This window comes from Phocoena sinus, chromosome 2 (genome assembly GCF_008692025.1).
Source record: "Phocoena sinus isolate mPhoSin1 chromosome 2, mPhoSin1.pri, whole genome shotgun sequence".
Classification (NCBI taxonomy): domain Eukaryota; kingdom Metazoa; phylum Chordata; class Mammalia; order Artiodactyla; family Phocoenidae; genus Phocoena; species Phocoena sinus.
In genome coordinates, this window is record NC_045764.1 from 68,156,764 (window position 1) to 68,183,871 (window position 27,108).

The window sequence follows — 27,108 nt, forward strand, 5'->3', positions numbered from 1 at the left end:
TTTGACCTTGGCTCCCCTCATTTCATCTTCAAATTTTGTGCCACTTTAGCATCCCAAATCCACAGCTATGACTGAGTTGCTCCCCCAGGCTCGTAGGGCTCCTACAAACTTGCCAGGCTCCCATCTCCCTGGTAAGAGGGCCGGTGATTGTATTATTGTATTGAACAGGAAAGAAAGGATCCAAGGACCACTCCTGGGAGCCAGCTGAATGCCCCCACTAACACCTTCCTTTACTCTTCCAGACCCTAAAAGGGGCAAGGGTACATCTTGGCCAGGGAGAAGAACTGTACAAGCAAAGGTCTCTGGCCAGAATCTTTCTGTTTGGTTCTCTGCTACCTAGTTTGCTCTTTTCAGTTATCATAGCTTGCAGATCTACAGCCCAGACTCTCTGTTCTTTGTCAAGATGAGAGGACGAAGAGAAAGCTGGAGACAGGACAGGAGAACTTTCATTAGAGTTGGTGACAGACATCTCTTCTCCTGTGTACTTTCCCCACCCCCTCCATTCTGGAGCTTTCTTACTGCTGTTTGTACCTTCCATCCTTTGGCTACGCACTCCCCACCTACTACAGATCTCCTGGCTGCCATCTGAATAGGCCTCCCACTTTGCCCTGTGTGTCTCTCTTGATTTAGAGCTGGGTCAATATAAGTTGGTAGAGTAACCTCCAATATTTTCTTCTCCAAGAATCCCTTTTATGATTTTCCCTACAGATTGTTTATGTCAAAAGATGATGTATATTAACCTATTTGCAGGTCATATTGTTATTCCCAAATTTAAAAATGTAAGATGTAAATGACTAAAAACTAGACAGACTAGGGAAGGTTTGCCTCTGCCAAGGGATGATGGATGCCTGTGGTACTACCTTCATGTGGGAGAAAGGGAGACAGGCAGAGTGTACACCCAAGCCTCTGCACCCCACTCCTGAGGCTTGGGTTGTGGCTGTGTCTCTAGATTTCCATGTTTCCATGTGTGCTCTCTGAAACTTGACCTCACTCTCTGATATGATTCACTTATGCTTGGTATACATGTATGATGCAAATAGGGCCACAGGGGTTTTAAGCTGAGTACAAAACCTTAATCTATATACACTCAAATTCAGGAAGCCTGGATGTAAGAAGGTCCAAAGTAAGGAAAGGTCATTTCTCTTTTTTATTTTTATTTTTTTTTAATTGGAGTATAGTTGATTTACAATGTTGTGTTAGTTTCTGCTCTATAGCACAGTGAATCAGTTATACATACATCCACTCTTTTTTAGATTCTTTTCCCATAAAGGTCATTACAGAGTATTGAGTAGATCTCCCTGTGCTATACAGTAGGTCCTTATTAGTTATCTATTTTATATATAGTAGTGTGTGGAAAGGTCATTTCTCTTTAACTCAATTCTAATTTTAATAAATCATCTCTTAGGGTGTATTATATAATGAATATTTCAAGCAAGTTTTATTATTTTTGTTTTGTTTACCCTGGATACCAAAATCATCTTTACAGTAAAGCACGTATGACAGGCTAAAAACTGTAAAGAAAGTCCCACATAACCTGAATAGCATAAAAATTGATTTCTTTTAAAGTATTTCCTTTGGGAGTTGAATTTTGGATATGCTTTACTAAAAATAAATATATATATATATAACACCAAAACTAGGACCCTGAAACAATTGTCATGGTGTCAGGCACTAGAATGCAGTACAAGTAATGGAGAATAAATTTTATTGAAGTCCAAATTCTGCCATTAACTTCTTTTTTTTAAATTAATTTTTATTGGAGTATGGTTGCTTTACAGTGTTGTGTTAGCCTCAGCCTCCACTGCACAACAAAATGAATCAGCCATACACATACAGATATCCCCTCCCTCTTGGACTTCCTTCCCATTTAGGTTACCACAGCGCACTAGGTGAGTTCCCTGTGGTATACAACATGTTCCCATCCGTTGTCCATTTTATACATAGTATCAGTAATGTATATGTGTCAATCCCAGTCTCCCAATTCCTCCCACCCCACCCCTTTCCCCCTTGGTATCCATATATTTGTTCTCTACGTCTGTGTCTCTATTTCTGCTTTGCAACTGGGATCTTCTATACCGTCTTTCTAGATTCCACATATATGCATTATTATATGATATTTGTTTTTCTGTTTCTGACTTACTTCACTCTGTATGACACTCTCTAGGTCCATCCACATCTCTACAAATGACCCAATTTCATTCCTTTTTATGACTGAGTAATATTCCATTGTATATGTGTACCACATCTTCTTTATCCATTCGTCTGTCGATGGACGTTTAGGTTGCTTCCATGTCCTGGCTATTGTAAATAGTGCTGCTATGAACATTGGGGTGCATGTGGTTTTTTGAATTATGGTTTTCTCTGGGTATATGCCCAGTAGTGGGATTGCTGGGTCATATGGTAGTTCTATTTTGTCATTAACTTCTTATGAAAAACTTCTACTGAAATTAGTAGAATGGATATGAACAAAGCCAAGGAGTTTGTCTTTCCAGTCATCTCACCTGTGTGAGAAAAGTTTTTTTTTTTAATCGTACTTATTTTGGACCCTAAAATGGCTATTTTACTTACCATTTGGAAGCGCGAGAAGAATATAAGATATCATCAATAGGAGTTGTTAAAACACGTTGGTGTACAACATTTAAATACTTCTCGATGTGAATCTGTTACAGAAAAGTTAAAGTTTAGGCCATTAGAGTGGACTTGAGATCCTCAGCTAATGTACTCCATTTCATTAGGTTAACTCTTGGAATGGTGTAATTAAGCCAAAAGGCACAACATGCTATGTGTTTATTTCAAGGCTAAGGTATCATTAGGCAACTCAAGGCCAAATTACTTTATCCCAAAAAGTAGCATAAACAATTGAGACTCAAAGCTTAAGTGACCTGTAGCATTCTTCGCAAATGAACCTACACAATAGTCAGTTTGCTACCTAGCTGGGGAAACTTGCGAGGCAACCCTGACATTGAGTAATGTCTTTCCCTTATGGGGACTTCAGGCAAGCATCAGAGGAAAGAGTTTGGCCTCTAGGTAACAGATTATTTTAAATGGCCAGCCCAAAGACTCCAGCTGGGTCCAGCCCTCTCACCATCACGTAATATAGGACAATGGCATGCTAGTCTGATGAGGCAACAAAATATACCACATCTCTCAGCCTCAGGAGCTGAGCTGGGATGCTAATAACATGGTAGAGTGAAAGTCAGAAGCAAGAGCAGAGACACTGATCATCAGAGGTCTGGAAGATGGAGATGGCCTTTATTTGGACCCATGTGCTAATAGATCCTTGTTTTATATATGAATGTTATCCTGGTCTGAAGATTGGATTCTCCCATGCTCTTATATTCATCTAATAATGATGAAGTCCCTATCTACTTTATTTCTCTGTTCCAAAATTGGTGTATTTCTTTTCTATTTCCATTGTTACATACTAGGTTACAATATTACAAAAATAGCTAATCTCAAAATACTTAAGCTATTAGGGAAAAGTAAACTATTTTTTAGAATCCTGGTGAATTTGATAGAAACTCTCTGCAAGGTATTGGTATGAATCCTTTTTTTGGTCAGGCATATTGTTGGACTGAGTAGTTATTTTTAAAACTCTAAATGATTTTTATCAAACCACATTTTAGGAGTTATCACTGCATATTATCAATGCCTGACATTCTTGTGGCATGTAAATCAATCAATCAGTTAATAATCATCCTTTTAAAAAAGGAACAGCAGGGGCTTCCCTGGTAGCGCAGTGGTTGAGAGTCTGCCTGCCGATGCAGGGGCACGGGTTCGTGCCCCGGTCCGGGAAGATCCCACATGCCGCGGAGCGGCTGGGCCCGTGAGCCATGGCGGCTGAGCCTGTGCATCCGGAGCCTGTGCTCCGCAACCGGAGAGGCCACAGCAGTGAGAGGCCCGCGTACCACAAAAAATAAATAAATTAATAAAAAAATAAATAAAAAAAATAAAAAAAGGAACAGCATGGGAAAGGTGATGACCAACTGAGGCCCACCTCTGTTACAGAATTACATGGGACCTGTGAGAAGCACAGTTCTTTTCTTCTTGAGGAATCCTTGTCTCCTTCTGGAATTTTATTTAATATCTAAAACACTACTTACTTTTAACCCCATTTCAGTCCTTTTGATTGCTGTTTCAAGATTCTGAATGTCAAGAGTTTTGCCTTTTTCCTCAAGTGGGAATTTTGTTAATTTCTCCTTTAATTGATAAAGTTCTTCATGGACCTGGAGGTAGAAGAATATAAAATATAAAAGAATACAGGGCTTCCCTGGTGGCGCAGTGGTTAAGAACCCGCCTGCCAATGCAGGGGACACGGGTTCGAGCCCTGGTCTGGGAAGATCCCACATGCTGCGGAGCAACTAAGCCCGTGCACCACAACTACTAAGCCTGCGCTCTAGAGCCCACGAGCCACAACTACTGAGCCCACGTGTCACAACTACTAAACCCCGCGCGCCTAGAGCCCGTGCTCCGCAACAAGAGAAGGCACAGCAATGAGTAGCCCGTGCACTGCAACTAGGAGTGGCCCTTACTCGCCACAACTAGAGAAAGCCCATGCACAGCAATGAAGACCCAACACAGCCAAAAATAAAGTAAATAAAATAAATAAATTTAAAAAGAAAAGAATACATACATAGTCCACCTAAAACAGTTATTTATCTTAAAGGTTTGCAATTTGCTTGAATTGCTAGAGACAATAAAGTTGATTTTAAAGGTGATCATTGAAAAGGACTGTCCTTATGGTCCTGAGACGTGCTTCGTTAGACGGCTCCAGTCACTGTCTTTCAGATTTTGGAAAACTAAGCTTTCATACAATTTTCTATTTGTCCTTCCCCCATTAGAAACAGATCCAAGATAAAACTCCAACTCAAATGGCTTCTGCTTTCTCAGTTGGTAAAGCAGTTGTGTCAGATACAATAAGAAGTTTGTGCCAAACTCTGATTTCTACTAATTGGTTGAGAGGTAAGAAGACAGAACACTTCCGGCAAAGAGAGGTTCTAGTGAAAGCAGTGCCTTTCAAAAGAGAATTATAAATATGTGGACAGGGCCTGCTGGTTTTCCATTCTAGCTGGATCTTCCCCACTTACTGCTCTGAAGAAGCAGTTCTGTAGATGTGGCCTTAATTTTGTTTTATGTAGTCAGAAATGAAAACAATCCTTGAAGAAAAAGCAACATAATGTCATTACTTTAACATTTTCCTTCAATTTGTATTTTCCTTAGAAATGATGAACATCTCTCCAAAGTCAAGCACCCTCAGAATAAAATAGGCATTATGAAATTAGCACAAGATTCTCTGAATTCATATTAGAAACCAAACTTCCACAGATAAATACAGATGGCACCAATTATTGTATGGGCTGCTGCCACAAGAGAAACATTTTGTTATGCAAATTTATGAACTTAACACCTGTTTCAGCGATAGTCACACCAATATAATCTGCAGATCGGGTTGCTAAAGGCATTTTGAAACAGTTACCTTTTCTCTGTTAGTATTACTGGACCTACACGTTGATCCAGCCTGTGTTATCGATTACTCTCAAGTATTCCCAAGGAGTCAAGTATTCAAGAGATCAAAAGATTTGCATCTTTTCACTGATGGGCATCAAAGTCTGGCAGACACATCTGGTCATTTGTACTCTGCACAAATTATCATGTAGAGCCTTCAGGGCTCACAGATTGAAATTTGAACACACCTACTGTTTGCTGGTACACACTAAGGATGAAGATGTACTTCTTTCGACTGTTTTGTCCAAATTAGTGCTGTAAGCTGATTTATTATCTATTGTCTAAAGACATTTGGAAGTACAAAAAAGCAGTTCAAGGGCAAGCCCACTTCCAGGCCCACATTTTTTGTTGTTCGACTTTTGAATGCACTGAATTTCCTTCTTGTAGCTCTAGTATTTGTAATACTTGTAGCTTCATGTATCATTCTGTAATTATGCCCGTCAACTGCTGGAGGGAGTGAAAACCACACTGGATTATTTATCAGGGAACCGAAGGTCTGATTTCTTCATTGCTTTGTATGGACAATTATATGTCTTCATAGAGTTGTGAGATAATATGTAATAGGTCTGGTACATAGTAATAACTTGGTAAAAGGCAAATGAACATAATTCCTTGTTCTATTACTGTTCACACAATGTCCATGCACACCATCCACATTTTCTCTAGTGTTCTTACCAAGAAAAAAAAAAAAATTACTCGTAGAATGAAAATGAGACAATGGGTGTGAAAATGAATGAATATAGGCTTTGGAACCAGACAGATATGAACTAGAATTCTATTTCCTCCTTTACTAAACTGAGATGGGCAAATTTACTTAGCTTTTTAGAGCCTTAGTGTTCTTACCTGTAAAATGGGGATAGATAGCTACTTTCAGAATAGTGGCAAGAATGAAATGAGTTAAAGTACATAAAGTGCTTTGTATAAGGCCAGCCACATAGGAGGGCACTGAACCAATGTTAATTCTCTTCTCTTGAATGGTAAAACCTAGTGAAACGCCTTGCATATAACTGGCACTTAGTAAATGTTCATTGATTTGAATTGTTCTTTCTTTCTCAAGAGCTTTTTACTTTCCTTGCCAGATATTTCTTCTCCCCTCTTAGTAACCGCACATCTGTTTGTATAATTGCAATAGAGACAAGTACTGTAGGAAATGTTTCACCAGACCTGGGTAGAAAAAGAGATTAAGTTCTAAATCTCCATTCTTCAAATAGATCCAATCTACCATACTGAAATTTTACGTGTCACCCATCATCTCTGTGATCATCAAATGCATTGCTTTCCATACTTTTCCCACTTGGAGGAAGATTATTATTTTGACAGTCTGGGGACAGGGCTACTTAATAAGAAGCCCTTGAAAGATTCAATGCAGACAAAAGTTGCTCTAGAATTTAAAAGAGCCAGGCAACCAGACTCCGTTTTGTCAAAAGCAGCCTCATGACTCCATGTTATTCATCTCTGCTAAAGATAAGAGTTTGGCTGAGTCATTCTCATTGCTTCCCCATTCATTTTTATGTTGTACACTCCTGGCAAACCAGACAGAGGGTTTGATAAGAGAGACAGTGATAATATCAGCCTGTCAATCAGCTCAAATATTTCCAAGGTTGGTGTTAACATACAACTGTTGGGTTTTTGAAATATGATTTCCAAAACTAATTAAAAAGCTAATTTGATTGCAAGACTTGGTAATCCTGGTTGCACAAACCTATGTTTAATAGTTGGGTCAAACAAGTGTTTATAAACCTATAAAGACACCACAGTATTATTAATAAAGTATAAACACAAAGCTTCTAATACTTAATAATAAAAGAAACCATCTAGGAAACCTCCCAGAATCACCACCACACTTCTTAAAGATTGTTTCACAAATGTGCCATAACCTGTTTAAGGACCAGCACACACCAGATTTCTTACTTTGGGTGAATTACTTTACTTTTTGTATCTTAGTTTCTTCTTCTGTAAACTGCAGCTAAAAATAAAACCTGCCTACTACAGTAGTTGTTAGGAGATTATCTAAGCCCTCAGCACAGGGTCTGGCTCTCAATAAATACTGGCTACTATTTTAATTATAATGCTTATTATTACTATAGTAAAACCTCAGTATTCTGATCAGTTGAGGAAAGAGCCCGAAACAATTGTAAAAGGTCTGAATTATACACTTGAAGGTGAAAGAAATTAAGTAGCTAACAAAATGCTGCCCAGTAGAGCTCTATGTGGGCATGGTACTCATAGTTCCTGAACCAAAAATGAAAACATGGACTTTGATATATGATCTGATTGGGACAGAATATTCACAATCAGAACTTCTTACATAGAAAATGAAAGAAGATTGCTTGAATTTTCTATGTATATGAGTACCCACAATGCTCATCTTTGATCAGTTTCCTTTCCATAACATGAAAGAATAATAGTACTCATCGGATAGACTTGTTGTTAAGGGTTAGATGAGTTAAATATATACAGCACTTAGAACCATGCATGATACCCAATAACTACTATGCTCTTGTGATTTTTCTTCAAAATCATGCAACAGTTTATATTTTACAGTACGATCTAAAGTAGCAGCTCTCATACTTGAGGGTGCATCAGAGTTATCCGAAAGGCTTGTAAAAACAGATTGCTGGGCCCCACCCTCAGAAATTCTGATTTATTAGGTCTGGAGTGGGGTCCGAGAATTTGCATTTCTCACAAGTTCCCAGCTGTTTCTAATGATGCTGGTCCTAGGACTACACTTTAAGAATCATTGGTTTAAAGAGTTGCTTAATGTATCTCGCTGAGACATAGACCTAATATACTATATTAGGGTGAAGCAAGTGGAGATTTGAATGAAGTACCTCTGCTAACAGTAAGGAAGTCCACTTTACGGTAAAGACCAATTATGTAGTTTTGGGGAAATTGGGTCAATTTAGAATCAGCGGTAGTTCTAATCTAAGCCATGTGTCCTACAGAAGAGAAAACTGAGGCCCAGAGAGACGAAGGGACTAGCCCAAAGTTACCCACCTGGCAATGTCATTGCCAGGGTCAGACCTCAGTATTCTGACTCCCAACCAAGTATCCTTTTCCCTGGATGTACTGCTCTTTGGTAGCCTGTTGGGAGGAAATAAATCACAGCCTCAGGTAGAAATGGAACCCATGTTGGCATGTCTGAGAGTGCTGCCATATGCTCACAAATACTCAGAATGCAGTGAAAAAGTAAGGAAGGTCTTCCACATTTCCTTATTATACATGTTCTACATTGTACCAGGAAGAATTTTACATTGTATCTAGAGATCAGCCTCAGTAATCAGTTTAACTGTAGCCTCTCTTTCTCTGCATAGCCCTCCACTTAGTGTATATGAAGTAACCCTTTTAAGCAAGTGGGGGGGTTGATCAACATGGATATGACTCTCTTAGCTCTTCCCAAAGAGAGGTCTGGCTTTTGCCCTTGGATACTGGGAGGTGATGATCTCTAGGCCCCTGAAGTGTCCTGCTTGACAGGAATGTCTTTATGATGGGGGCTTTGAGCTATGCTGTATCAGTTCCAATCTTTAGAGGAATTAGACTGAAATCATTAGTCTACTCTCTGGGAAGGGCTGAAGACTAAAAGTCAGCCAAATGGGGCAGTTTGATTGAGCTCCAATAAAAACTCTGGACACTAAAGTCTTGGGAAAGCTTCTCTAGTTGGCAATAATCTGTATATATTGTCACATATCATGGCTGGAAGGAGGTAATGCCCTCCATGACTCCATGGAGAGAAAATGGCTGGACCATTTTCCATTTGGACGCCTCTTGGACTGTGCCCTAAGCATCTCTTCCCACGGCTGATTTTAATTTGTATCCTTTTGCTATAAAAACACTGTAATTGTAAGCATAGTGCTTTCCTGAGTTTTGTGAGTTGCTCTAGCAAATTAGACACTGTGCGGTGGCTAGGGCTTCCTAGCTGGTCTAGGAATAGCTGGTCTGGAGTGAGGATGGTTCTAGGGACCCATGAACTTGTGCCTTGTGTCTGAGTGAGGACAGTCTTGTGGAGACTGTTCCCTGAGACTTGGCAGTTTGGCTAAACTCATTCTAGGTGGTGGTGAAAGCAAGGATAATAAAAGGTGAGGTTGGAAGATTTGGGTGATTTATATTGGGGAAGTCTATGAAATTGGTGAGTTTAGGGTTTGTATTTTGGAAAAGGTGAACTTAAAGAAGTTTCCAGATGGGAGGTAAGAGACCAAATCATGGCAGGAAGAAAAATTAGACCCTTTAGATCTGAGTAGAGTTCTGATAGAGTGACCTTAGGCAAATTACTTCAAGCCTTAGTCAAGTAGAGGTAAATATAAGAGTTAAAAAGTGATGATATATGTGGAAATGTTTTAAAACTATCATATGTAAATGTGAAAAAACAAAGTACTTTTAACATTCTGGAAAAATCTGAGTGTAACTGTCATAAACTGAGTTATATGGGAGAAGTTAATACTTTCTTGATATTTCCCCCCTCAGATTAGAAAAAGCTACTTCCCTGTGTTTTAGTTTGTCACATTTCCACATTCAAAAACTTTAGCTTGATTAGCAATCTTTATCTTAATACGTTTCCCTATCTGTATGTTCCCAAGCAAGGTATTTCTATTTATTTATTATTTTTTATTGAGATATAATTGACATATAACATTAGTTTCACATATACAACATAATGATTTGATATTTGTACATATTGCTAAATGATCACCACAGTAAGTCTAGTTAACATCCATCATCACACATGTCAATAGTTACAATTTTTTTTCTTGTGATGAGAACTTTTAAGATTTACTCTTAGCAACTTTCAAATACACAGTAGAGCATTATTAACTATAATTCCCATGGTGTACATTTCATCCCCAGAACTCATTTATTTGCAAGGGACTTCTAGATCCAAAAAAACTGGGGTGATTAAGAAAAGCAGTTCACATATTTCAACTTCTCCCCAGATTTATCACCTCTCCAATGTGTCTGATTCGTATCTCCTCCACTTCCCTACCTCATGGGATCAAAAATTTCAGAACATAACACTTAAAAATGGTGCCTCACTGTAAGATGCATTTTTCCAAAGTAAAGATCCCGGTGGTGTGTATGGCCCTGGAGTTTTACCAGAGGCAAGATGGTTGTGCTTCGAGAGCTCAACCTCCAGGCTCAGGCTCCGGAGGTGTGTGAGCTTGGCGGGAGAGGTCTGGGTTGGCATATCTGGGAGTTCTCTAAGCGGTGCTGCCCCTCGTGTGTTGGAGGCAGTGTGGGAGCGGCGCTCCAAGAGGGTGGGCGTGAGTGGATGGGCGCTGCTGGGCCTCGCTCGAAGGGTCTTAGCTGGGAAGGGACGGTGAGGCCCATTTCCCACCTGGATTAATATGGATCCGATGGGGTCGTAGTTTTCCGTCTCCTGCGCCATGCCTACAGCCGGGCGGGGCTACCTCCCGGAGGAGGCGAGGTCTCCAGGCGCCGGAACCTGCTGCGGAGGGAGCTCGTCCCCATGGCAACGCCACGCGCAGCCCGGCCTGGTCCACGCCGGAAGCGGAAGAGGGGCTGGAGGAGGAGCCGGGGCCGGCCGTGCCTTCTGAGAATGCGCCTTCATTTGCGCGTCTCCCCCGCGCGCCGGCGGCCGTGGTATCGCCCAAGGCGGAAGGGGCTCTTGGACAGAACCTGTTCGCTGGCGCAGAGATGGCTGCGGGCGTCCCCTGTGCGCTAGTCACCAGCTGCTCATCCACCTTTTCCGCAGACCGGCTAGTCCAGCGTGAGTAGTGAGGCACCTGGGCCGATTTCCAAGCCCCGGCTGGCGACAGTCCCAGCACCGCGGCCTCCCTCGGGGCCTCTGTCGCCGCCGCGGGCCCTGGCCTCTTGCTCCCCTTGGTGGTGGCCCGAGACTCCTCTGGTGCCCTTCAGACGTGGTCGAGGTTCCCAGTCCGCCAGGTGTCCACTATTAGCTCCTGCACTCGTTGTTTCTCTGCTTGCCCGGCCCACCATGTCGTTCCTTCCAGCTTTTTCTGTAAAGTAGGACCGCAGCCCAGGGGTTGTTGTGGGCAACCTTTGAGGTGAACCGGAAAGGCGCTCTGGGAATGGTACCGAGGAACGCGAGTGTCAGGTGCAGGAATCGTGATTTATGTTGCCATCCCTGCTCCTGAAGTAGAGAGTGTTTCCTCTGGCTACCCCTTGATGTGTATTTTAAGACTTGTTCGACTTGCCCCCTGCACTCTGCAGTTATTCAGTGCCTTGCCTTCCTCCTGAGGCTAGGCCCTCCACCAACATTAGTTTTTGGTTATTACTGGACCTAGTCCTTTTGCCTCTGGACCTTCATAGTGGTTGTCAAACTAAGTCACTCTTGAAAGAACCGTAGGCGAGGAGGGGAGACCAGTTTAGTAGAGAAACCATAGGGCTGGGGGAATAGGCTCAACTCTTCCACTAACTAACTCCGCAAAGTTGATTATAACTCAAGACTCCTGTTTTAAATGTGTGGCTTCGAGTAAGAACAGTGGCTCTCAGCTGTAACCTATGCCCTTCAGTGTTCTTTGTAAAGTGGTGATAATTTTCACAGGATTTTGTGCTTAACCCAGAGTAATCTTTTGGTAAATGGTAGATATTATTATTAAAGCACATTCTCTCTCTAGCCCTTAGTTTCCTGATCCTGAAAATGGGGCATATGAATCTATCTCACAGGATTCTTTGAAGGACCGGTGATGTGACATTTTGAAAGCATTTTGTAAAGTGTAAAGCATCATATAAACTGTAACTTCTTCCTGTAGTACCTGTCAAATGACGTCACTGCAGCACAAGTGTTCTGTAACTTAGTTATCATTTGTGATCACATAAAAAGTTCCTTAATTATAACACTAAGTGGTAACTGCTCGAACTATGCCATCTCCTTGTCTCTCATCACTGCTCCTTCCCATTTTTTCCTTTCTTTTCTTTTTGAAAATTGTTTTGTTCTAAAAGTAGTGCATAGTCCATTAAGTAAGATTTAGCACATGTAGAAAAGAAAATGTCAGCCAAGGTCTCATCACCCAAACACAAATACTGTCTTAACATTTCTGTGCATTTCCTTAGTTTTGTTCCCAATGCACAGGTTTTAAAAAATTGATAATTACATTTCATATATAATTTTTATATTTTATATATAACATGTAATATTTTTAACATTTTATATATAAAAATTCAAAGTATTGTATCAGAAATATTAAATATATAAATGTATAAAATTATATATTTATAACACATTTAAGGTGTATGATTTGTGTAAATACATATATTTATATAAAATATACTTTTATGTTTTACATATATTTCATTATTTTTATCTGATATTTTTCATCCACCATTACACTGTAAATTAGTTTCCATCATATATTACATCTAGAGAACATATAAGAATTTGCTCAGAATTCTTAAGATCCTGATGTATTTAACTTTCCAAAGGAATTATATGCATTTGGATTTCCATTACTGATATATGAAAGTCCTTTCAAAGCCAATCTCAGAAATATTTGTTAAGTTTTCTTTTGGTTATCACGTGCTTTAAGGATCAGAATTGGCAGACACGGTCACTTCCTTGAAGGAGCTGATTACCTATAGTTGGGGAATAGTAACACTGTACTTCTTTAAAATATATTAGCATCATTGGGAATAAAATTAATTCTGTAAAATAAAATAATCCACTTTATTTCCATATGTAAAATGCTTCTTGGATAACTTTTGTGTTGCTTAAAATTAGATGACCTTTCCTTTGTGATTCCATTAATGTTACGTAGTGAAAAATAAAATAGAAGCAGTTAGTGTAGAGATTAATTGAGTAAGGAAAAGTGAACTATAAAAGAGGGCTTTTACCATTTCTTCCCAGGTTAATGATTTGGGTAACCACGGATAGTATGAGCATGTAGTACAGTATTTGCTGAGCATTGATTCTGTTTTATCATAATTAAAGATTGAATTAAATTAATCACAAATTGAGTCTAATTTTGGCATAAAAGATGGAGACTACCATAATGAATGACTTTTAAGTGTTCAGTGACATTAAGCAATATATGATTTTGGATTGAATCTAATTTACCTTTTTGGGAAGGTTTGGTTCCTTCCCATGCATCAGGAAGAAGAACATTTAGGGTTTCTCCAGTTTCTTCCCTTCGACACCTGATCTATTTTACTGCTTTTGGGGACTTCCCTGGTGGTCCAGTGGTTAAGACTCCACGCTTCCAATGCAGGGGGCACGGGTTTGATCCCTGGTCGGGGAACTAAGATCCCACATGCTGCGTGGTGCAGCCAAAAAAATAAGAAAAGTACTGCTTTTAACAACAATGGGAAATATTTCATAACCAAGTAACCAAGTTTATTATTATAAGTATACATGAAATAAAAATCAGTAGGCCTCTACTATGGATAAACTGTGGACTTTGTGAGAAGCTTTTTTCCTTTTGTCGCTCAAAGGCTTTATGTGCAGTATTCTGGGTGGATGTCTGACCTCAGATAAAAGGGGCATTACCGGTGTAGACTTTTAAAGGGAAATGAAGGCCCAGAATGCTTATGCAAGGCTGTGTGTGGTGTGAGAGCAAGTGTTGGTACCCCCAGGCCAGACCTCTTTCCACCCCACATATGTTTATATGAACATTTTACTTTTATTCTGGAAAAGTGTATTCTGATATTAAGAACAGAGCTAGTCTCTGTGCCAGTTACTGCAGCTGAAAGGACTGCTAAGAGACTATTCCTGCCTTCAGGAGGGATGTGGTGAAAGTATGTGCTTCACCTGTGGAAATACTAAAATGTTGATACCTAAGTTTTGGCATCTTACTCTATTTTCCTAGAAGGAACTTTAGATAGAAAAATCCCATTTGGTTTCAATGTATGTAATGCTAACTTAGCAACTGTAAGCCATTTAGGTTCTACACCTGAACATTTGGAGCAGATTTTTTTCTTCTAGCGAAATGTGGGAATTTGGAGATCTTATAATAAGCATTTATATGTATATCAATATTCTTCCCAAACATGTTTTCACATAATTTAGTTTGGTTCTTGTATCCTTGTGAATTCATGGAGTCAGAGTTTCTCCATTTTATAAATGAAGAAACGGGGGCTTGGAAGCACTAGGTGAGTTGCCTAGAGTGCTCAAGTACCAAGTGCTGGAGCATATGTTCTCATTTGGGATTTGTGTGCATGGGCTGTCTCGTTGAAATGTGTTGGAATTCCTTAGCAATCAGAAGTATTTAAGGTGGTGGCATTGGTGAAAGAACTGAGAGAAAAGATTAACTCAAAAGAAGCTTTTAAAATATGCTCGCATTTCCATTTAGAATGGTTGAAGTCTTAATTATAAGTGAAAAAAAATCCTTGCCCAAAGGACCTGTATTTTAAAAAGGGCATGTGCATGCCTGATGGTCTTTAACAGTGTCTGGATTTTTATTTTCTCAATTGAGGGAACCCAAAGTAGAAACACTGTATATATTAGTCACTCCTGCTATGTAGAATTAACATTAAAATTAAAAGGTTGTTCCAGATCATCTCTAACATCCGTTCTAGATGTAAAATTCTACGTTATCGATTATTTTTATGTTAGATTATATAATGCTTCATGTTTATCTTTTGGAGACTGAAGAATCAAGCCTGATTTTAAAGTTGCAGTAGACACTCCACTTGTAGTAGAGAGTTTGACATTTTGTGTTTGGAATTCAGATGCATTTACCCATAGAAACAATCCGCTGCTCCTCAGGTTTCTAAAACTGTGCAACCAGGTAGCTCAATTATATGATGGGTAAACTAGGCTTTGGGGAATTATGCAGGCAAAGCTGGCCATCAGGTATGACATTGCTGCTTTGGGAAACATTCATTCTTCTGTAAGACTGGCGGTTTGTTTCTAGGTCTGTCAGACTCCTGTAGTTACAAAGGGATCTTAAAGTAATTTACTAAAGAGGACATTCTTATTTCACAATAGGGGCTATTGTACAGCTTAGCCAATGTTATCTAGCAACAGAATAGGGATAAGAATTTGGGTCTTCTAATTTGCGTTTTTCTGCAGCTGCTTGAGGTATTCTGAGTAGAGCCTTTTACTCTGGGAATAAGTAGTAATTTTTGCTTAAGCAAAGTTGCTTATTTTGTTGTGGTAGGGGGACTCTGCCTTTGATTGGATTGTATATTTCCAAGTCTTTATTTTCTTCAAAGGAAGAAAGATTGGGCCAGCAAGATTTACCCCGAGGGCCTAGAGTTGTCATCACAGAATGATTTATTAAGTGGTCAGACTAAAGCAGTGATTTCAAATGGTAATGGAGGTGGGGGAACTTTGATTTGTTTTTAACTATGATACTTAATATATTTTAAAATTTTCAAATAACATTAAAAGAAAGCTCAAGATTGTTATCTTTATTAAAAAAGGGATGTTAAGTCATCAACCTTAAGATTAAATACAAGTCACATTCTCTCCAGACCCAAAGGGACTTATAAAACACATCCGTGTTATCTTCCTGTGTGTCTGTGTATGTGTGTACGTTTGTGTATGTATGTATAATTAAAGGTCAAAGAGGTGGTGATTTTCTCAGGTTGTTCAGCTCATAAAAGTTGGAGATTCAATTCTAGTTCTTTTTTTTTTTTTTTTTTTGCGGTATGCGGGCCTCTCACTGTTGTGGCCTCTCCCCTTGTGGAGCACAGGCTCCGGACGCGCAGGCTCAGTGGCCATGGCTCACGGGCGCAGCCGCTCCGCGGCATGTGGGATCTTCCCGGACCGGGGCACGAACCTGTGTCCCCTGCATCGGCAGGCGGAGTCTCAACCACTGCGCCACCAGGGAAGCCCTCTAGTTCTTTTATATATGTGAAATATGATGAACTTCCTGGTGGCCAGAGCTGTATGTATTCAAGGTGAATTTAGGGATAGGAGAAATTACAGTAGAAGATTTCACTACTACGGTGAGAACTTTTATGGTTCAAAATGAGTTTATGCCTTTTCTTTCATGGTAGTTGGAGCCTTAGTAGATGAACTACCGTAAGCTAATAAAAAATGAAATTGCCTCTATTGGTGCCCAGTTTTTTTTTTTTTTTTTTATCGGTCGAGTAGAGAATTTGTGTGAAGTGTTAGACTAATCTTTTAGCTGTTGTTGAAGAGTTAAATGATTATAAGGTGTTTGTCTTCCCAGTAAATGGCATTCCAGTAATGGGGTAGAGAGCAGTGGGGAAGTATTACACATCAGCTGACGTTGCACAAAACCGTTTATGATACTGAGAGTATTGTATCATCCTGGAGGATTCTGAGTGTATCTAGACTCAGGCCTTTATTTCTGGGCCACCTAACTGCTTATTTTTATGTAGCAAAAGATGAAAAACATCCAGAAAATATGCAGTGGTCATTTGGTTTAAACAGCTTGCTGCGTTTGCTCTGTATAATTCCTCAGCAAATAATGACACTCAATAAATAATGAAATCTGATATAAAACCATTTTTAAAAGAAGGTTAAAGTATGAAAACTGTTTTAAATATGTCTGGCAAGAATGAGGATCTGGACACGATGTTGTATTTGTGTTGGAGCCAGTGCACACAGATACCACAAATACCTCTCTGAGAATTACTTATCCAGGAAGCAAGACTGAGGTACGTTAAGACAGAGAGGACAGTTGTGAAACTCTTAAAGAGCCTTTGTGATGTTTTAGATTCAGTAACAAGTAACCGTTTTAGTGTTTAATTTTCCACACAGACCTGAAGGCTGGTTCAACACAGAGGTGGGGTAAAGTAGTATCGTACCTGGATCAAAATCAGTATGCTCAGAGCAGGAAAATGTGTGATCATTTGGTAATAAAGAGCACTGTTATGCTGACATAAGAGAATTGCCATTCTGTCTGAATTCTGCTGGGGTTGTTCAGGACTTTTGTGAGGAAAAAAATTTGTGAATTGAGTGCTGAGTTCTACCCTCTTCCTAGGTATCTGATTTTAAGCACGTTAACTTTTCATTGCACAAATACTTACTGTCTTTACATGTGCCATTATTGTTCTCAGTATCTAAAACCTGTGCCTCAATCGCCTACCTTGTCAATAATGTGATTTTTTAAAAGCAGCTTTGGGGTGTAATTTAAATACCATAAAATCCACCTGTTTTAAGTGTAGAAAATTTCTGTCATTCTAGAAGGAGACTTCTGCCTATTAGCAGTCATCCCTCATTCCCACCCCAGCTCTGGGCAACCACTAATGTACTTTCTGTCTCTATAGAGTTGCCTTTTCTGGACATTTTATATAAAAGAAATCATATGAAATGTGGTCTGTTGTGTCTGGCTTCTTTTACTTAGCTTGATATTTTTGAGATTCACCCCTGCTGTAAGCATGTACTTGGTATTCCATTGTATGGAGAGACCACATTTTGTTTATCCATTCATCTGATGATAGACATTTGGTTGTTTCCACTTTTTGGCTATTATGAATAATGCTATTATGGGCATGCTAAGAAACTATTGTATACTGTTTTACGAAACTGCTGGACTTTTTCAGAGTGGCTGTACCATTTTACCTTTCCCATCAGCAACGTATGAGGGTTTCAGTTTCTCCACATTTTTGACAACACTTGTTAATTGTCTGTATTTTCATTTATATAGTTGGGGTGAGGTAGTGTCTCGTGGTTTTTATTTGCATTTTCTTAGTAACTAGTGATGTTGAGAATCTTTTCATGTGTATATAGTCCATTCATATATCTTTGGTGAAAAGTCTATTCAAATCTTTTGCTCATTTAAAAAGAAATTGAAGTATAGTTGAATTACAATATTGTGTTAGTTTCAGGTGTACAGCAAAGTGATTCAGATATATATATATTATATTTCAGATTATTTTCCATTATAGGTTATTATAAGATATTGAATGTAATTCCTTGTGCTATCTTGTTGCTTATCTATTTTATGTATAGTAGTTTGTATCTGGTAATCCCATGCTCCTAATTTGTCCCTTTCCCCTTTGGTAACCGTAAGTTTGTTTTCTATGTCTGTGAGTCTGTTTCTGTTTTGTACATAGATTCATTCGTATTATTTTTTAGATTCCTTGTATAAGTGGTATCATGTAAAATTTGTCTTTGTCTGACTTACTTCACCAAGTATAATATTCTCTAGGTCCATCCATGTTGCTGCAAATGTCAGTATTTCATTCCTTTCTACAGCTGAGTAATATTCCACTGTGTGTATGTATTACATCTTCTTAAGCCAGTCATCTGTTGATGGGCACTTGGGTTGTTTCCATGTCTTGCTTTTTCCCATTAAAAAATTTTTTTTGTCTTCTTATTAATGAGTTGTAAGAGTAGTTTATATATTCTAGATACAAGTTCCTTATCACATACATAATTTACAAATATTTTCTCCCATTCTGTGGCTTATCTTTTGGTTTTCTTGATGGTATCTTTTGAAATGCAAAAGTTTTAAATTTTGGTGAAGTCCAGTTTATCAGTGTTTTCTTTTTCCATTATCCTTTGACTGTGTGTTCTCCAAGCATGATTTTAACCCATCTGGAAGGACCTTTTGGATACTGGGATGTTGGGTCTGTTAGCTTTGTAACGTTTTCCATCGGACCAAGCTTATTTTCAGTATTTACATACAGGAGCTACAAAATAAATGTTCTTCATTAAATTTACTCTGTTTTGGAAAATTCATCTTAGACATGTTTACCTTCTTTCAGAATAAGTTAGCATCTGCTGCAGATTCTGTTGTCAACCTGAGCAGACATTGACATTTTTTGTGAAGTTTTATTACTTAATGTTGATTTGTTTATAAAACATTACCAGTTGAATATGAAAATTTTCATCTCATAATTGCCCTGTTTAGACTTATGTGTTCTTCAGAAAATCACCATTTATAAATTATTTTCAAAGCATCTAAGATTAATTGCCAGATAATTTTTATGGTTAAAATAATTAAAGAATACATTTGAGATGGATTTTTATCAGATGCAAATAAAAGGCATTTATGTCTGTGGTGGGAGGTTATGGTGCCTGGCTGTAAAAGGCTAGTTTCAGTTCTATGAGAAAGAATAAAACCAAATTTGCATTCCACAACTTTTATTTTGTTTCATGAATACAGTCAGGTCAGTTCCACAAGTTCGTTTGCTTTAGATCAGGGTTTCTGTTGACATTTTGGGCTGAGTAATTCTCTGTTGTGTGGGGCTGTCCTGTGCATTGTATTCTTGGCCTCTGCCCACTAGGTGCCAGTAGCATCTCCTCGCTTTTGACAACCAAAAATGTCTCTAGATGTTGACATGTGCCCTGGGAGACAAAATCACCTCCCCATAAAGAACCACTGCTTTAGGTGATATCTGGACTATGATTCCATAAATAAGTGATAGTAATGGAATCCAAAGAAGTCCCCCCCCTTTCCCCAAATAGAGTGGGGAATTGTCCATCAGCTGTGCCACTGGGACTGATAAAGTGGTCTTTGCATGCAGCCCACGAAGTTTAGAGGCTGATGGTTCTTCTTGGCCCTCGTAGAGCACTTCTCCACATTCTGTCTCCCCTGGCTGCCAGCTTCTTCCTTTATGGCTTTTGTGCATGTTGGTCTCTCACGTTGGTCTTCTAAGGGCAAAGCGGAGACCGTGTACCCTCCCCCACCACACCCCCACCCTCAGTTATTTTAACATGAAGATGTGGTGACCCAAGTCCAGACAGCTATTGGGAGAAAGCGAACTTGACGAAAAGGAGGAGGGCTGAGTTGGATTTCCTCTGCTTAAACTTTTAAAACTTTTCCACTGTGATACAAAAAGCCCCGAAGCATGTGGCAATGTGAATTTACAGAGTGACCAGAGAGGAGTGTGTGAGGAAAAGGTAATTAAGTGTTGTAAGCAAACCGGAATTGCTGTACTCCTGTTAAAGCAGGGGTATGTTGCTCTAACTCAGTCCAGTTCCTCTTCTCAGCCACTTCATACTGCTCCACTGATGGATCTGTCATATACACGGAGACAGATATTGTATATACATGCACCAGGAGGCTGCAGGATGATTACTCAGAGAATCACAGATAAGAATTTCCTGACATTTGTCTCTGTAAAGTCCCAGCCCTAACCTTGCAGTTTTAACCTTTAAATGGCATACAGGCTCCAAAGGCCCTTTACACCGCAGCAGTATGATCTACTCCTAGTACTTGGGGAATAATCTGGTAGTTAATAACTGTTATAGAGTTTTGGATAGAGTAGCACCCACGTTGTATGGTGTTCTCATGAAATTGTGGCTATGAAATGGTCACTGGTTGCAACAATATGGAACCATTATGATTTTTTTTTTCTCTTATAAATTTATTTATTTTTGGCTGCCTTGGGTCTTGGTTGCTGTGCGCAGGCTTTCTCTATTTGTGGTGAGCAGGGACTACTCTTTGTTGGGGTGTACGGGCTTCTCATCGCAATGGCTTCTCTTGTTGTGGAGCACGGGCTCTAGGTGCGTGGGCTTTAGTAGTTGTGCCTTGAGGGCTGTAGAGTGCAGGCTCAGTAGTTGTGGCACACGGGCTTAGCTGCTCTACGCGTGTGGGATCTTCTGGACCAGGGCTCGAACCCATGTCCCCTGCATTGGCAGGTGGATTCTTAACCACTGTGCCACCAGGGAAGTCCTGGAACCATTATGATTTTTAAAGGTCCCTCTTTGTCTTTCCTCCTTGCTGTTTAATGAAAACTCTGGCTGTCATTTTTTTTCCAAATCACATTTTGCTCAATTCTTTTCTTTCATAATAGCTACTTTCTCCTTCAACTGACGTCAGACTCTACTGCCTCCTATACTTTTCCTAATTGTTTTCTCTTCTGTCTCAGTCTGAGCCTTAACAATGGCAAAGAAAAATTTGGAGAAGGCATACTTTGGGAAGGGAGGGGCCAGAGCAGCTTAGTTATTTCCTAATTGTAATGTTTCTTACTAACTCCTCAACACGTGTGTAACCTGTCCTCTTAGAGTCAGGAGTGCTGACACACGTGCAGGAAACTAAGCTGGGGAGGAGGAGGTGAACTTTACTGAGGGCCTGCTCTGTGCCCTGCGCCCACCTGCGCTTCTTGGGCATTGTTTTATTTAATCTTCAAGGAGCAATTTGAGGAGTGTTTTTGTCTCCTGTTGCAGCCGAGGAGATGACTCACAGAGAGATTAATTTGTCATTCTCACTGAGGGCCAGCATTCAGATGCAGGTCCCTGTGACCCCAGGTCTGTGCTGTCTCTCTTTTCCGGCCTTTTCTGGTTAGTAGTGCTGCCATCACAAAGGGAAGGGGAAGGAACTCTGGGTCCCCCAGAGGAGTGGGTACCATGAAAGACACTGGTATCGGGGGTGGGAGGTTATGGTGCCTGGCTGCAAAGGCAGTTTCAGGTCTATGAGAAAGAATAAAACGAACTGTATTCTTAGAAGGGTGCTGCTTTCTAGAAGGATCGTCTTGATTTGAGGTGGCAGCTGTCACTTCCCTCAGGGCATAGAAAATATGATTTAACCACTGGACAACTCTTCACAAATCTATGTCACAAATCAATTAATCAGTGTCATGATTAATTAAGTGCACATTAATTCTACCAGTATTAAAAGTGTCTTTAGGGCTTCCACTGGTGGCGCAGTGGTTAAGAATCTACCTGCCAATGCAGGGGACATGGGTTCGAGCCCTGGTCCGGGAAGATCCCGCATGCTGTGGAGTAACTAAGCCCGTGCACCACAACTACTGAGCCCATGCTCTAGAGCCCGTGAGCCACAACTACTGAGCCTGCGTGCCACACCTACTGAAGCCCGTGCGCCTAGAGCCTGTGCTCCGCAACAAGAGAAACCACTGCAGTGAGAAGCCCGTGCACCACAACTACTGAGCTTGCGCTCTAGAGCCTGCGTGCCACAACTACTGAAGCCTGCGCGCCTAGAGCGCATGCTCTGCAACAAGAGAAGCCACCGCGATGAGAAGCCTGTGTACCTCAACAAAGACCCAACACAGCCAAAAAATAAATAAATAAAATAAATATATATATAAAAAAGAATGTTTAAAAAAAAAGAAAAGAAAATCTAACTGGTGTGCCAAGCCACAACTTCACAGCTATTAGTGCTCAGAAGTATTTTTAAAAAAAGTGTCTTTAATTCTCCTACTGAAGGAGATATGAATAATCTAAAACAGTATCAGTTCCTTGAGTTTAGAATGTGCTGATTTGGTCTTTTTTGGCTGGGGTAGATAGGTGAGGGGGTAAGGTAAGGATTGTATTTATATATATGCATGTATGAAATTGGGTATTTGTGCTGTTCTGTGAATTTGCTTTGGAACCTCAGAAAGCTTCTTGCCTCTTTCTTTAATGATTGCTTTCCAAATTAACCTTTTTCTGAGGGAAGAAACATCAGGAGAGATGGAGTAGTAGAAAGAAGGTCAAGAAGAAGAGGGAGTTGCTGGGTCACTGACCTGAAATGCTTCCTTGGCTTACAGCTTTCTTCAGCTTTGGAATCTCTTCAGTAACTTGCCGAGTGGGAGGGACTATAGGGGAAATAAGATCACCAAGGAAGTGAGAAGTAAGTAGGAGTTGCTGGAGAATTGATGGCTATGTAACAGTTTCTCAAACAGGAAAGGAGTTTTATACTTGTACTTAAAGCTGGGGGAAAGGTTTACACTTGCTACTGGAACTGAGTTGACGTTTAACTTCTCATCTGAAAACACTGTGAATTAACTATTTTAAGCTGTGAAACCATTCATAATAACATAGCTGGCAATGAATCATCTAGTATTTGTCTCTTAAAAAGTGATGTATTACAGCTCCACCAGGTGGCTGCCAGCAGAGTGAATGGCAGGAGGAGGGAGAAGCTGCTCGTGATTGTATTTGTGCATCGTTTTGACTACATCAAAATTCAGTTTAGTGCAGGGCAGAGAACAGAGGCCGTGGCAGGTTTTTCTAGGAAGTCTGTCTGGCAAAAAACTCCCACAAGATCACTATGACTCACTTTTGACATAGAAATACCTGAAACCCATCAACGGGGTCACATCTTTTGGTTTTCATGGAAGGGAAGGGGACGCTTAGGCCCATAGGTTAGTTTTGGCTGTGACCGTTAGGCACTTGAGTGTGACCTAGCTCAAACGCTAAGTGTTGTAACCTGTAATGCACCACAGTAGAGTAGGAAAGAATGCTGGTGACCTGAATTCCGTTTTAGGCTCTGCTCTTATTAGGCAAGTGGCTTCTTTTTTCTGACCCTCAGTTTTCTTATCTGTGAACTGAGTGAATTATACTGACTGATCTCTGGAAACTCTTAGCCATGTGCACCAGCATTTGAGTGATTTTTGTTTTAATTTGGAGAAGAATAAACTTGTTAAACGTTTGAAACCAAATATAAAGGATGAGGGAGAAAAGCTGTATTTAGTGTAGACATTTACGTTTTTAAAATTAAACTTTACATTATGATGTTGATGATAAGAACTAGAAAGAGCCAATCTTCACTTTTCTCTCTCTAGTTCTAATATGGCACAGATGTAATAATAAAGCCCACATGCAGCCTCACTGAAAGTATCTGATTAGACATAAAATGTTAAAAAAAATCTGTTAAGTAAATTGACCTATCAAATTCTTTTAGGCAGCACAAAGAATGAAAACAAAACAAAAGACCACTGAGCTGCTAAAACTTTGAAAGGTAAAATTCATTTTCCCAATTTATTGGTTCTATTCTCATTTAGATTTAGAGAAAAGAGAAAGAAATAGCTTCTTTGTATGTGTTAAGTAAATATCTTCTCACTTGAAAATCAACCACAGTATGTAATTGAAATTTTAAGAGCTCTGAGTAACACATTGGTTTATCCTCTGGTATTCTAGACATTGATTAATAAAATGAACCATCCTTAATGGATCCAAATAGTCTGAATTGCAGTTTGTAAGTAAAGATATGACATCTTCATTGATTTAATTTTTTCTTGTTAGTTGAAGACACTGACTTGAAAAAAGCGTAACCCACATTTTATTCCAGTTTCTAACAATACAACCAGCCTAGGAAATATCAAGAACTGGCTGTGGTGCTGGTGGGAGTTCTAGTCCCGTGCTCCTTCTACTTGCCCCTTAAAAACAGTGAGTTCATTGTTGTACTCTTTGTGCTCCCCACTTAAAAAAAAAGTCAATTCATTATTTTAAAAATTTACCCGTGAATGAAGACTGATTCCATGTGGTGGCTCCTCCTACCCTTAAAAAAGAAATCAGTTTATACATTTTTTGCTGCTCTCCTTGGTTCAATTTTCCTTCTTCCATATCGGCATATTGCTATGCCACTTGCTTGAAGTTTGAAACGTTAGCTTTGGATGCAACATAGACTTTGAGTTTTTTTTTTTTTTTCTATGAGACATTTACATGAAAGCAGAATCTTTGATTTTAATAACTTATGTGTTCTTCCTGGTTATTTCTTACCTGAGCTCCATTATGAGGGGCACTGCAGCTGGCTGCTATGGGATTGATTAATAATTAATAAAAGACTATAACTTAAGGTAGAAATTAAGCAGAAAGAACTACTGATTTCTTAAAGAGACAAGGTAAACTCAGATTTTCAAATATTGGCACAGATCTGTTAATTTCAGAGTAACAATTCCGGTTTTGGTGAAAAATTTTAGAAAGTTAGTTTCAAAAGGGGCCTTATGTCAAAGGTAAAGTCTTAAATTTATTTGAAATTTAATTTTTTGGTTAAAAAAGAGGTTTTACTTTCGGCAGACCAGTTTTTTTTTTTTTAACATCTTTATTGGAGTATAATTACTTTACAATGGTGTGTTAGGTTCTGCTTTATAACAAAGTGAATCAGCTATATATATACATATATCCCCATATCTCCTCCCTTTTGCGTCTCCCTCCCACCCTCCCTATCCCACCCCTCTAGGTGGTCACAAAGCACCCCGCTGATGTCCCTGTGCTATGTGGCTGCTTCCCACTAGCTATCTATTTTACATTTGGTAGTGTATATATAAGTCCATGCCACTCTCTCACTTCGTCCCAGCTTACCCTTCCCCCTCCTTGTGTCCTCAAGTCCATTCTCTACATCTGCATCATTATTCCTGTCCTGTCCCTAGGTTCTTCAGAACCTTTTTTTTTAGATTCCATATATATGTACTAGAATACGGTATTTGTCTTTCTCTTTCTGACTTACTTCACTCTGTATGATAGACTCTAGGTCCATCCACCTCACTACAAATAACTCAATTTCATTTCTTTTTATGGCTGAGTAATATTCCATTGTATATATGTGCCACATCTTCTTTATCCATTCATTTGTCATTGTACACTTAGGTTGCTTCCACGTCCTGGCTATTGTAAATAGAGCTGCAGTGAACATTGTGGTACATGACTCTTTTTGAATTATGGTTTTCTCAGGGTATCTTCCCAGTAGTGGGATTGCTGGGTTGTATGCAGGTTCTTTTTTAGCTTTTTAAGGAACTTCCATACTGTTCTCCATAGTGACTATATCAATTAACATTCCCAGCAGCAGTGCAAGAGGGTTCCTTTTTCTCCACACCCACTCCAGCATTTATTGTTTGTAGATTTTTGATGATGGCCATTCTGACTGGTATGAGGTGATACCTCATTGTAGTTTTGTTTAATTTTAATTTTAAAATTTTATTTATTTTTTTATACAGCAGGTTCTTATTAGTCATCAGTTTTATACACATCAGTGTATACATGTCAATCCCAATTGCCCAATTCATCACACCACCACCCCCACCATGCCGCGGCTTTCCCCCCTTGGTGTCCATATGTTTGTTCTGTACATCTGTGTCTCAACTTCCGCCCTGCAAACCAGTTCATCTGTACCATTTTTCTAGGTTCCACATACATGCGTTAATATATGATATTTGTTTTTCTGTTTCTGACTTACTTCACTCTGTATGACAGCCTCTAGATCCATCCACATCTCAACAAATGACCCAATTTAATTCCTTTTTATGGCTGAGTAATATTCCGTTGTATATATGTACCACATCTTCTTTATCCATTCGTCTGTCGATGGGCATTTAGGTTGCTTCCATGACCTGGCTATTGTAAATAGTGCTGCAGTGAACATTGGGGTGCATGTGTCTTTTTGAATTATGGTTTTCTCTGGGTATATGCCCAGTAGTGGGATTGCTGGATCATATGGTAGTTCTATTTTTAGTTTTTTAAAGAGCCTCCATACTGTTCTCCCTAGTGGCTGTATCAATTTACATTCCCACCAACAGTGCAAGAGGGTTCCCTTTTCTCCACACCCTCTCCAGCATTTATTGTTTGTAGATTTTCTGATGATGCCCATTCTAACTGGTGTGAGGTGATACCTCATTGTAGTTTTGATTTGCATTTCTCTAATAATTAGTGATGTTGACCAGCTGTTCATGTGCTTCTTGGCCATCTGTATGTCTTCTTTGGAGAAGTATATATTTAGGTCTTCTGCCCATTTTTGGATTGGGTTTTTTTTTAATATTGAGCTGCATGAGCTGTTTATATATTTTGGAGATTAATCCTTTGTCCGTTGATTCATTGGCAAATATTTTCTCCCATTCTGAGGGTTGGCTTTTCATCTTCTTTATGGTTTTCTTTGCTGTGCAAAAGCTTTGAAGTTTCATTAGGTCCCATTTGTTTACTTTTGTTGTTATTTCAATTACTCTAGGAGGTGGATCAAAAATGATCTCGCTGTGATTTATGTCAAAGAGTGTTCTTCCTATGTTTTCCTCTAAGAGTTTTATAGTGCCTGTTCTTACATTTACATCTCTAATCCATTT

The 27,108-nt window shown here is 39.5% G+C and overlaps 2 protein-coding genes across 4 annotated transcripts in view; one reads left to right on the top strand and one right to left on the bottom strand.

Moving 5' to 3' along the window:
- IQCH (IQ motif containing H) overlaps nt 1-10,998 on the bottom strand; it is a 213,853-nt gene extending 202,855 nt beyond the window's left edge. Inside the window, exons 1-3 of one of the 2 annotated variants that reach the window (XM_032623387.1) lie at nt 10,835-10,885; nt 4,104-4,226; nt 2,569-2,660 (exon numbers count right to left, since the gene is read on the bottom strand). In XM_032623387.1, coding sequence (XP_032479278.1) covers nt 2,569-2,660; nt 4,104-4,226; nt 10,835-10,885 — 266 coding nt within the window. Of the gene's footprint in view, nt 1-2,568; nt 2,661-4,103; nt 4,227-10,834 lie in introns of both variants that reach the window. The other variant, XM_032623393.1, reaches the window with a different exon arrangement.
- A 77-nt stretch (nt 10,999-11,075) lies between these two features.
- Nucleotides 11,076-27,108, top strand: part of AAGAB (alpha and gamma adaptin binding protein) — an 82,669-nt gene continuing 66,636 nt past the window's right edge. Inside the window, exon 1 of one of the 2 annotated variants that reach the window (XM_032623924.1) lies at nt 11,076-11,227. In XM_032623924.1, the coding sequence (XP_032479815.1) occupies nt 11,155-11,227 (73 nt within the window). In that variant the 5' untranslated portion in view covers nt 11,076-11,154. The remainder of the gene's footprint in view (nt 11,228-27,108) is intronic. The other variant, XM_032623922.1, reaches the window with a different exon arrangement.